This window comes from Myotis lucifugus, unplaced genomic scaffold, assembly GCF_000147115.1.
Source record: "Myotis lucifugus unplaced genomic scaffold, Myoluc2.0 scaffold_349, whole genome shotgun sequence".
Lineage (NCBI taxonomy): Eukaryota > Metazoa > Chordata > Mammalia > Chiroptera > Vespertilionidae > Myotis > Myotis lucifugus.
The window spans coordinates 1,126,179-1,137,605 of NW_005871397.1; the positions used below are offsets into that span (position 1 = coordinate 1,126,179).

Here is an 11,427-nt window from a genome sequence, read left to right on the forward strand (position 1 = left end):
TGGCCTATTTTTGTGTGTGGAAGTGAAGGTTATGCCTGTTTTAACATGCACCTAGTCCAGCTTCACTCAATTACATTATTAATTTGGCCCTGGACTTTGCAGCCGGTGGGTTAGTCACCGACATCTCTGCCAACTCTGTCTATGGAATCAAACTCTACCGTTGAAATTTGGGTGTAGAGTTCCTAAGTGGAAACATGTTCTGTCAATGAACAGATATGCATTATTTGAATATCATGAAAATTACCTACAGCACATTTTCATGGCTTAATCATGCCGTTCAAGATTAATTTTATTACTTGTGTAATGTTCACAGAAAATAGAGATAAATCATCCATTCTGACAGCAAGGAAAAAGAATATCTTTCCTTAAATGAGAATTTAAAAAACATATAAGCATTGCTAGTAGGTACAATACAACTTTTTTTTTTCACCATGAAGGTACTACTTTCACAAGCTTATGACCAGCGTGGTGGTGAGTGTTGTTGGTAATTGCTACATGCTAAATGGCAAATGCTGCTCCTTTAACACATCTTCCTTTAAGAAACAGACATTGTTCCCCAGATACTTGCTTCCTAATATATACAATAGATAATGGAGCAAAATATCTGAGAGTTCTTAGATGACCGTCTAGGTTTTCTTTTTCTTTATAGATCTCCTTTCACACTGAGATCACTGTGAAAAAAACTGCTTCCATGAATAACTTACTTATGTTGGAAAAGCAGAGAGCCCAAACAATAAACCCAATTTGATGCAGAACTATGAAGATATCAGCAGGAAAAACTGTGTGCCTTCTCAACAATAATAGATTGACCTTTCCCAATACCCTGAGACCGATTTCTGCATTGGCTTGCTGTGCTTAGCAATGTGAAAATGTTCTGATCCCTGGGAAATAATTTTCTGGAATGCAGGAAATAAATGTGCCCAAATCTGAACTTTTACCAATAGCAGAGATAACAAAGAGTCACCAATTGCTAAGTCAGAGCCAAGAATTAAACTGCATCCAAGAAGCTAGGATATTGGCTCTGTGATCTGGTTTACAGAAGGAGAACTTTATCGACTGAGACATGAGGAGATGTATACACGAAGAGATAGTCAAACATCACTCCATTTCATACACTTAGTGTTCATGTGAAAATAGAAACTTGCAAATATTTTTGATGTTTTAAATAAAATATTTCATATCAAGTATTAACTGCTGATGAGGTTCCCCTTTTTACCTCTATGGTGCAGGTTTCAAGATGTATTACACAAAACACAAATTACGTACACACACATGCCCAATGTATAAATGGTGACACACATAGAAAGCATTTTTCTGCCCTGACTGGTTTGGCACAGTGGATAGAGCATCGGCCTGTGGACTGAAAGGTCCCAGGTTCGATTCAGGTCAAGGGCATGTACCTTGGTTGCAGGCACATCCCCAGTAGGAGGTGTGCAGGAGGCAGCTGATCGATGTTTCTCTCTCATCGATGTTTCTAACTCTATCTCTCTCCCTTCCTCTCTGTAAAAAATCAATAAAATATATTTTAAAAAAGAAAGCATTTTTCTGAGAAAATGCAAAAAATGCAAGGGACATTTTTAAAGTAGGACTCAGACAACCTGCTATAAAACAAAAGGTCCCCAATGGAAGAGGGTTTTTTTTTGCAAAAAAAACAAAAAACAACACACACACACACACACACACACAACAAAACAAAAAACACACACCTGGCAATAAATAGGAATCCAACTCATGGGGTTGAATTGGCTGCTTCTGATCTGCCTATAGCCTTAAAAGTTTATCATTCTATGCATTAATTCTTCCCATGATTCCTCCCATAATAAACTGTTCCCTGGGAGAAGAAGGGACCATTTGGGAAGTTGTGTTTATTCTTTGAGGCCACTAGCAGTATATAAACTAACCCAGTACTTGAGTGATGACTATAAGCGTGTACCCAATGGCTAAGCAAAACTCCACCATACTGATGAGGCATAAAGTCACCGAGGTCACCGGAAGGACAATTGGCCCATACCGTGACTCTCTGAAGTGACGCATTTCTCACTAAGTGCCCCACATACCTATAAGAAGCAATCCTTCTTGCCCTGTGTTTCTATCTCCATACACAATGGTTTTGGGTGGGGTATGACTTCCCAAGCTCCCCAACCTTCACGCCTGTCCACTTTAAGAGGTTTTAAAACCCAGAACAAAGGCAGAAAGAACGAATAGATGGGGAAAATTAGAGAGGACTTGACATTCTTTTACTTCACTGTATACAAGTTAGAATACAACATAATTTCTTTTCGGTGTGTGAATTCTCCCACCATGTTCGTACACAGTAGAAAAACATACACTCAATTCAATTGAGAATCTTCCGCAAAAAGCATTTTGATAGAGAGAATCACAACGTTTCTGTTCCACTGTACGCTATTTTCAAGTACACTTGAAATTGTAGTGTGTGTGCAAATTCAGAACTTTAAGAAACTTCAAAAGCCACGGGTGTAGAGTTTAGGAAGCTGATGGCTGTGAACTTCGCTCCTCGCTTAATCCGTGCTTAATTTTGCACTCCTCACAGGTAAGCAGGCAGTGCCTAGGACAGAAGCAAAAAGAGAGGTTTGTGCTTTGACACTGGAAGCTCTAGTCTTAACACCTGATTGAGAGACATTGTCCTATGCTGACGCTCATAGGCCCAATGTCTTAGGTCAGTGGTCGGCAAACCGCGGCTTGCGAGCCACATGCAGCTCTTTGGCCCCTTGAGTGTGGCTCTTCCACAAAATACCACGTGCGGGCGCGCACGTACAGTGCGATTGAAACTTCGTGGCCCATGAGCAGAAGTCGGTTTTCGGACTGGGCGAGTCTATTTTGAAGAAGTGGCGTTAGAAGAAGTGGGGGGTGTCGGTCGGTCCTTCGGTTGGTCGGGTGACCGGAGATGCGGCGCAGGTGGGCTGCGGGATACGCAGCGCGGGGGAGGCACGCACGATTCATGCACGAGTTGAGTGAGCCTGGCTACAAGACAAATGTGGATGGGAGAGTTGGAAGGGGTCGACCTCAGCGAACGTACCTCAATCAGATTGAGGACGTTTTTAGCAAAGGCCATCGTAGGAGTACCCTAATTAAGTTAATAACAATGTACCTACCTATATAGTTTAAGTTTAAAAAATTTGGCTCTCAAAAGAAATTTCAATCGTTGTACTGTTGATATTTGGCTCTGTTGACTAATGAGTTTGCCGACCACTGTCTTAGGGAATAGTAGGAGCTGCTTCTTGGCTTGAGACTGCCAGAATTTCACTCAAGATAAAGGCCAATAATGATCACGCCCAATGTTTTTTGTGTTTTTTTTCCCCACAGTACCGTGCTGCCTCTCACATAGAATCCACTGTGACAAGTGAGGGTCTTTAGTGAATGTGTCCCCAACACTAGTCCTGTGGTAGAAATAGCTATTACTTACTGAGTGTCACAGTCATTTCTCCTCCTTATAACAATTCCATGAAAACAATTCTGCTCACCATTTTATACAGTTGAGAAAACTGAAGATTAGAGAGTTTAAGAAACATTTCCAAGATTACATGGTTTATTTAATAAGTGGTACAACTGGTTTTCGACCCAGGTGTTCTAACAGTAGAGGCAATGCCCTTCACTCCAGAGTCCTACTGCTTATATCCCCTAATGAGAATCACTCTATATACAGTATATTAACACAGTAAAGGCTCTGAAAAGTCCTGCAATAAAGAAACCTGTTTAAATTCGGTGTAACCCCGTGATAGTAGAAGCCATGTCTGCTGACTAAGGTATTCTTTTCAGACTTGCACAATGCCTTGAGCACAGTAGATACTCACTAAATGTTTGTTAAGCAAGTGAAATAGGAAACTAAGTCAAATAATAAGTAATTATTATTGAAGTTGAATAGCAAGAACTCAAAATTTGAGGTTTAAGGAGGTTTTTTACCCCAGCATATAAATATATAGATGTTAAGAAAAATATTTTAAATGGTGAATCATCTTTTATTTACCTTTTTATAATTACCTTCATTACAATCCCTCAATCAAACAGATTACAAACCTGTTATGCCCTGGACCAAAGCCAGCCCCGCGTAGCTGATCGTCAAGGGAATGAAATTTACTTTGGCAGACTCCTATGTATGATGCCTTTCCCAGGCCATATCCCAGGATACCAGCAACTGTAAAAGCAGGTTAGGAAAGATAGATTATATAAAGGGTCAGAATCTCCTCCATTAGTTATCTTCTAGAATTTTCTTTATTAATAGTAGTAATTTTAATATTAAAAGTACCTCGATACTTTCAACAATAAAGACAACATTTTCATTTTATTTTTTTAAAGCACCACGACAAATCAATGGACAAACGATCTGGGAATGAAGCTCCCTGTTGAAGAGCAGGATTAGCCTTTCTGGCTCCGTGTTGAATTGGTGGTAGAAGGGCCAGGACAGAGCAAGCAGAGGTGTGACCCCGGGCCAGGGCCAGGCAGCCTGAGCGAGGCCAGGCCAGCAAATAAATGTCTGAGGCCACCAGGGGAGGGAGGGGTTATAGTTTCTCCAAATCACTGGGTAGGAAATTCTCTGTATGGACTGGAGTTTGGGGAGCTGCGGTCCATCCTGCCTGTAGGGGAGAGAGGTCTCGAGGCAGAGAAAGCCTCTCAGGGAAGAAATCTTCAACCTGCTCCTCTTGCTGGGAATGAAGTTTCAGACTGTAAACGGGAAAGCATCCCTTTTGTACAAAGTAGATCGATGTATTATGAGTGGAAAAAAGAAAATCCTGAGTTTATGGTTGGTGTATTAGAAAGTCCCTGATTTAAAAAAATTATTCACTTATTATGTTCACTACAGAAAATATCCGGAAAAGACTGGCCCAAAGAAGAAAACTTAAACCCCGAATGGATCATCATTCTGAGGCCCTGGTGGGCCCTGCCAGGGGGCCTCGTCCCCGCTTTAAAGAGGACTCTCCAAGGGGAGGTTCCTATGGCTCAACTTGATTCCAGGAAGTGTTGAATGAACGAAGGACTGTGAAGTGGCAAAAAATAAAGACTGATTTTTCAGAAAGGCAATGCAGGCAATTTGGTTAACCTGGACATTCATAACTCCAGCTGCTATAAACATCTATTTAAAAATATTTTTTTTAACTTCTATGACTTACGTGCAACTTTAGGCAATGATCCAAATCTTGGGTTAGCTGCTAAATAACCTAAGGAGTAATATATACATTATTATTTCATTGTATTACTTATTTAAACTTATAAAGTATAAGGAAATCTTCAGAGTTTAATATATATGCAGTTTCTTTAACCCTCACCTGAGGATATGGTTTTTTATTGATTTTAGAGAGAGGAAGGGAGAGAGAGAGAGAAAAACATGGATTGGTTACCTCCCGTATACACCCCGACCAGGGATTAAATCCACAACCATTTGGAATGATGCTCCAACAACTGAGCCACCTGACCAGGGCTAGATAGATTCTTTATTTTTTTTAATATTTTACTTTTTTTAAAAATATATTTTTATTGATTTCAGAGAGGAAGGGAGAGGGAGAGAGAGATGGAAACATCAATGATGAGAGAGAATCATTGATCGGCTGTCCCCTGCACGCCCCCCTACTGGGGATCAAGCCCACAACCCTGGCATGTGCCCTTGACTGGAATCGAACCCAGGACCCTTCAGTCTGCAGGCTGACGCTCTATCCACTGATCCAAACCAGCTAGGGTGCTACATAGATTCTTAATCACAAGAAATGACCCTAAAAGAGTTATAATTCAATTCTTGATTGAATTTAACTCTCAAATAGCCATTTTTGCCAAGTAGCAAGTGTTAGCTTTAATGTGTAAAAAAAGAACATGAAACAGACAATTCAAGACTTGTTTAAAGATATCAGTGCAAAGGTGGAGCCAACAACTTATTTCCAACAATTAGTCACTGCTGCCTCCCCTTTTAATGTAACTCAACTTATGAAATTCAACTTAAGGATGCCCAGTACCAGTCATGCCTCACTTATCAACGGGGATACATGATAAGAAAGGCATCCTTGGGCGATTTCACCGTTGTACGAACATCATAGACGGCACTTACACAAACCTGGGTGTACAGCCTCCTACACACCCAGCCCGCATGGGATACACGATTGCTCCGAGGCTACAAGCCTGTACAGCATGTTACTGTGCAAAACACCACGAGATTAAGTCAAACTCAAGAGAAAGCGATGCAATCAAGAGACACGGGAAACACAAGATGCACGAGGCTGCTGCTGGCATAACACAGCACGTTGTTTTACATCCAACGTTTTTTTATAAGTAGAAGAGGACACTCTAAAATGATGACAAAAAGTATAGTCATTACATACACCAGTAACATAGTCGTTTATTATCGTTATCAAGTATTACAGACTGTCCAAGTTGCAGGTGCTATACTTTTATATGACAGGCAGTGCAGCAGGAGTGCTTACACCGGGATCCCCTCAGGTAGCTGAGAGATAAATGCCTTGTGCTTCGACGTTCCCATGGCTCTCACATCACCAGCCCACAGGGATTTTTCTGCTCCATTGTAATCTTATGGAAGCACCATTGTACATGTGGTCTGTCATTGTCCGAAATGTTGTTATTTGACACCTGATGGAATACCTACCACAATTTTTAAATAAAAACTTTACTACTGTGATAGGCAGAATAATGGCCCCCTAAAGGTGTCCATATATATCCCAATCCCTGGAAACTGTGAATAGGTTACAATTGCATAACAAAGGTGAATTATGGTAGAAAATGGAATTAGGGTGACTCAGATGACTTTAAAATAGGAAGATTACCCTGGATCACTTGGGTGGGTGTGGAGAGCAGCTACAGCGTTTGGACAGGTTCAAGCCTGGGACTAACGAGAGGGCACGATCCTCTCGTGGCAAATCCACGTGCAAGTCCCAGCACAATTACAGCCAAAGGCTATAGTTGTAAGCTTGACCTTATGGTCCGAACCTGTGGTCCCACGTGGCTGAGTGATATGGGCTGCGGGAGGTGCAGCAAGTAAACAAAACTTGATCGGGTAGATGTAATTGAGTAGATTCGAAATCCGCAAGAATGTTCTTACCACACCCTTACTTTGCCTCGTGGAATCTGGCTATAAAATAAAGACTCTGGACGTAACTGGTTTGGCTCAGTGGATAGAGAGTCGGCCTGCAGACTGAAGGGTTCCAGGTTCGATTCCGGTCAAGGGAATGTACCTTGGTTGCAGGCACATCCCCAGTAGGGGGTGTGCAGGAGGCAGCTGATGGATGTTTCTCTCTCATCGATGTTTCTAAGTCTCTATCCCTCTCCCTTCCTCTCTGTAAAAAAAATCAATAAAATATATTTTAAAAAAATAAATAAAGACTCTGCTTGCAGGCCGTGGCGCTGTCTCTCCATCAGAGAGCAGCGTCCCACCTAGCCCCAGCTTTATTCTCTTGTCTGTCTTTTCTAAATCCTTCACCGCCCCCTCTCAGGTTCACCTGGCTCAGCACAGGTGGGCCCAATGTAATCACAATGACCCTTGAATGTAGAAGAGGGATTCTGAGGCAGAACCAGACAGATGGCAGTAGTAAAAGACCTTGGCTTTGTAGGCAGAGGAAAGGGCCATGAGCCAAGAAGAACTTTGGGTGGTCATTAGAAGCTGGAAGGACAAAGGAAGTCCCAGGGCCCCCAGCAAGGAGAGCAGCCCTGGGGACACTTTGATTTCAGACCAGGGAGACCCATTTTGGACATCTAACCTCCAGAACTGTGAGATAATACATTTGTACTGTTTAAGTCACTATGTTTGTGTTAATTTGTTATAGTAGTTGTAGAAAACTACTGCACAACCCTGGAAAAGTATATTTGTGCACATGCCAGAAACGATAGATTTTGAGTTTAATATTTATAAGATATAATCCCGATAATGGCATGACTGTATTTCTTTGCTGTCAAAAATGGCCTGACAAAGACTCATTACTGATTGATAAATATATTTCCATAAAAAGGCTATCTTCAAGTTATAAAAATGAAATCATATTTAATAAATCAACTTAAATCCTTAAGAGAAGAATAATATTGACTGAAATGGGATTCTCCTAGATCAGTGGTCGGCAAACTGTGGCTCGCGAGCCACACGTGTGGTCTCTGAGACCCAAAAAAGAACTTGAACGTCTTCGCTCATGTTTGCTGGGTACAAATACTCTTTTTTAAATCCTGGTCATCAGCAGTGTTCAAAGCAATGGGCTTCGACAGGGTCAGATGCCTTCTTGCTATTTGGGAACTAGGCAATGCCTATGGGCTCTCTGGTGAGATGGAGACAGGAAAAAAGAAGGGAGCAAGGAAGGAAGAAGAGAGAGGTAAACTGGAACACCAAGAGGAGGGGAGAGGTTGTGTGGGGAGGTGCAGGGCACCTGCTAGTCCTCATGCCTGTTGTACAAATTAGACAGGGCACCCTTCCTCAGGGAAATGCAGCCTCTTGCCAGGACAAATGGCTTGAGGGACAGAGCTTGGTGGATTTCAGCCCCATTTACCTCCTCCCCGGAGCATCCATGCGCAGGGAACAGTCTGTCTAACTTATACTGAGCCCCTGGGAGACGCAGGGACTCTGGCACAGAGAAAGGCACTGTATTAGTTTCCTGTGGCTGCTGTAACAACTTTCCACAGACCTGGAGGCTTAAAACAACACACATCTGCAAGCTTACAGTTCTGGAGGTCAGAGCTCAGAATGGGTTTCACTGGGTGTGCCAGTCTGTTGGGGCTGTGAAACAAGACTGGGGGTGGGGGGCTTATAAAGGACAGCAATTGATTTCTCACAGTTCTGGAGGCTGAAGTCCAAGATCAGGGGATCCTCAGGGCTGGTGAGGCCCCTCTCTGGGTTTGCAGACTCCTTGTGGTGGGAGCTCCGTGAGGTCTCTGGCCAGAGCACTACCATTCTCGAGGGCTCCACCCTCACAGGCTAATCGCCTCCTAAAGGCCTCACCTCCTAAGACCATCCCCTTGGCAGGTTAGGATTTTAACATGTCAACTGGGGGGTGGGGCACAAACATTCAGGCCTGGGCAGCCGGCTACAATCAAGGTGCTGGCAGGGCTGCATTCCTTGCCAGCTCCTAGAGGCCACCCCCTTTCCTGGACTCTGGGCTCCTGGCCCCTCGTCTATCCGCAAAGCCAGCAGTGTTGAGTGAGTCCTTCTCATGCTGCCCTCTCTCCGGTTCCGTCTTCTGACCCCAATTTTTTTCTGTTTTTTCTTTTTTAATATATTTTTATTGATTTCAGAGAAAGGAAGGGAGAGGGAGAGAGAGATAGAAACATCAATGATGAGAGAGAATCATTGATCGGCTGCCTCCTGCACACTCCACACTGAGGACCGAGCCTGCAACCCAGGCATGTGTCCTGACCAGGAATCGAACCCTGATCTCCTGGTTCATAGGTCAGGCCATGCCAGTCAGGCCTGACCCAATTTTTAAGGATCCATCTGATTACGCTGGGCCCATCTGGTTAATCCAGAATAATCTCCCTATTTTAAGGTCAGCTGATTAACAGCCTTCCCACCTGCAGTTTTGATGTCACTTTGCCAGGTGACCTAACATGGTCACTCATTCTGGGGATTAGGACATCTTCCGGAGGGGTGGGTGGAGGGGTTCATGCTGAAAATAGGCAAAAGCCTGCATAAATAAGTCCTCCACCACAAAATACATGCCCCGCACCAAAAAGTGGCCAGGAGGCTCGCAGGAAACTGGAGTTAAATTAGTAAACGAATGTTGATTCTTACCGTGGTGGACTAGTCCTTGGGTAACAAGCATGCTTCCCAGAGAGAAGGGCAGAGCTGCAAAACAAAAACGCCCTTCAGTGCTGGAATTTTAGAACTTGGCACGTCACCTAGAAGTCAGGGAGAATGACTCGCAGTGTTTTCTCTTACCTACCTTGGCAATGACTTTTTAGTCATTTGTTACTTTACTTATTCGACAAATAAAGGATTTATTAAGTACTTCCTGAAGACTGTTCCCGGGATCTGCCCCCAGGCACTGAACCAGCTGTACAGCTTTAATCTAACAAAACCTAAACCCCCTGGGACTCCGTTTCTGACCCCCACTTAGCCTGAACGCCCACCATGCACCAGATTCTGGCCACTACATACCACGCAGGCACGTTCGTGTCTGTGTGTGGACATGTAGCTGTTGCATTTGGGAGCTGCCTTGAGTTACATATTTTGAAATTTCTAATCCGACATACAAGAAAATACCAGTACAATAAAACTCCTGCATAATATCCTATTCAGGATATTTCTCTGCTTTAGTCTTGCATGACATTTTGTTGCACCATTTGGGTATATTTTCTGGGGATTACAAGATTACTGCATTCATGTTAAACATGGGCGACATTCTGCTGTCATTTTCAAAACAGGCAAGTTAGTCTGGCAAAGGCAGTTTCTCGTTCTGTCAAAATGTGTCAAGTGACTTCTTCCAAAAGCAGCGAGCTGTGATAAACATCTAGCTCTTCCTAGCAACCAAGACAAATTAAATTGCAACCAATTTTTCCACTCGTATCTATCCGATGGTAGGCGAATGGGTCATACTGAAATGTTAGTCTACTAGGCTTAATTAAATTACTTACTCATAGGTTGTCAGAAAAGACATGAATTGCTAGGAGCACAATCAATCATCATAGTAATGCATGATGAATAACAACTTCTAAAGAGTGTTTATTCCCAAAACAATTGCTACTGAGTTGGAATGATTTGAGAAATCAAACTGTATTTCACAGTAAAATGATCCCTGTGTCGGCAATGTTGCAAATATTGGGACTAGATCTGCAGGTTCTATTATGACATTTTCAAATGACAAAGCATGATTTTTTTTCTTTTTCTTTTTTAAATTTTAAATTCTTTATTGGTTAAAGTATTACATATGTCTCCTTTCCCCCCTATTGGGCTCTCCCCGGCTGCTCCCACCCCCCAGCACATGCCCTCATTCCTCTACTGTCTGTGTCCATTGGTTATGCTTACTTGCATGCATACAAGTCCTTTGGTTTATCTCTTACCCTCCCCCCTACCACCCATGATTTTTTTTTTAATTGGAAGAGACCTTAAAGCATAGCTGAATTCACACCCTTGTCTTATTTATATCAGGCAGGCAGAGAAAGAAGATGACTCAGCAGAAAAGGTTATTTCAGAGACACTGTGAGAGAAGTATTAATGGACCCTGCGACTTTCCATTCATTCCACAAATATTGATTAGGTACTTTCTATATATGAAGCACTATGCTTGGCTCTGGGATGAAGCAATAAACTTGACATTATTCCCTGAACTCAATGAGGTTAGAGTCTAGTGAAATTTAGGAAGGTTTACTCTTTCAAGAAATTCTAAATAACACTCTAGGTCCATGTTCTGGGTCACATGAAAGCATTACGTGTGCTCCTACTAGTAAATCAAATATTACCTCTGCCCTTAAAAAGGGGTCTCAACATGGGTTTAA

The 11,427-nt window shown here is 42.6% G+C and overlaps 1 protein-coding gene across 2 annotated transcripts; it reads right to left on the bottom strand.

Annotated features, from left to right (window-relative positions):
* Positions 1–2,215: 2,215 nt before the first annotated feature.
* On the bottom strand, positions 2,216–9,813 carry LOC102423823 (OCIA domain-containing protein 2). Of its 2 annotated transcripts, none has more exons than XM_006101288.3 (4): positions 9,725–9,813; positions 5,127–5,174; positions 4,036–4,153; positions 2,216–2,566 (listed from the first exon to the last, which is right to left on the bottom strand). In XM_006101288.3, exons 1-4 carry the CDS (start codon positions 9,753–9,755, stop codon positions 2,485–2,487), a joined length of 279 nt encoding a protein of 92 aa, XP_006101350.2. In that variant the 5' UTR covers positions 9,756–9,813; the 3' UTR covers positions 2,216–2,484. The 2 variants fall into 2 exon arrangements, with proteins under 2 accessions (XP_006101350.2, XP_023620578.1); XM_023764810.1 differs by lacking the exon at positions 9,725–9,813 and adding an exon at positions 8,770–8,902.
* Positions 9,814–11,427: the final 1,614 nt, after the last annotated feature.

Coding starts and splice junctions, on each gene's coding strand:
- LOC102423823 (XM_023764810.1), bottom strand. CDS start 8,887: ATGGTAGTGCTCTGGCCAGAGACCTCACGGAGCTCCCACCACAAGGAG. Junction 5,175..8,769: donor GGACTTCAGCCTCCAGAACT/GTGAGAAATCAA, acceptor ATTACTCCTTAG/GTTATTTAGCAGCTAACCCA. Junction 4,154..5,126: donor ATCATTGCCTAAAGTTGCAC/GTAAGTCATAGA, acceptor CTGCTTTTACAG/TTGCTGGTATCCTGGGATAT.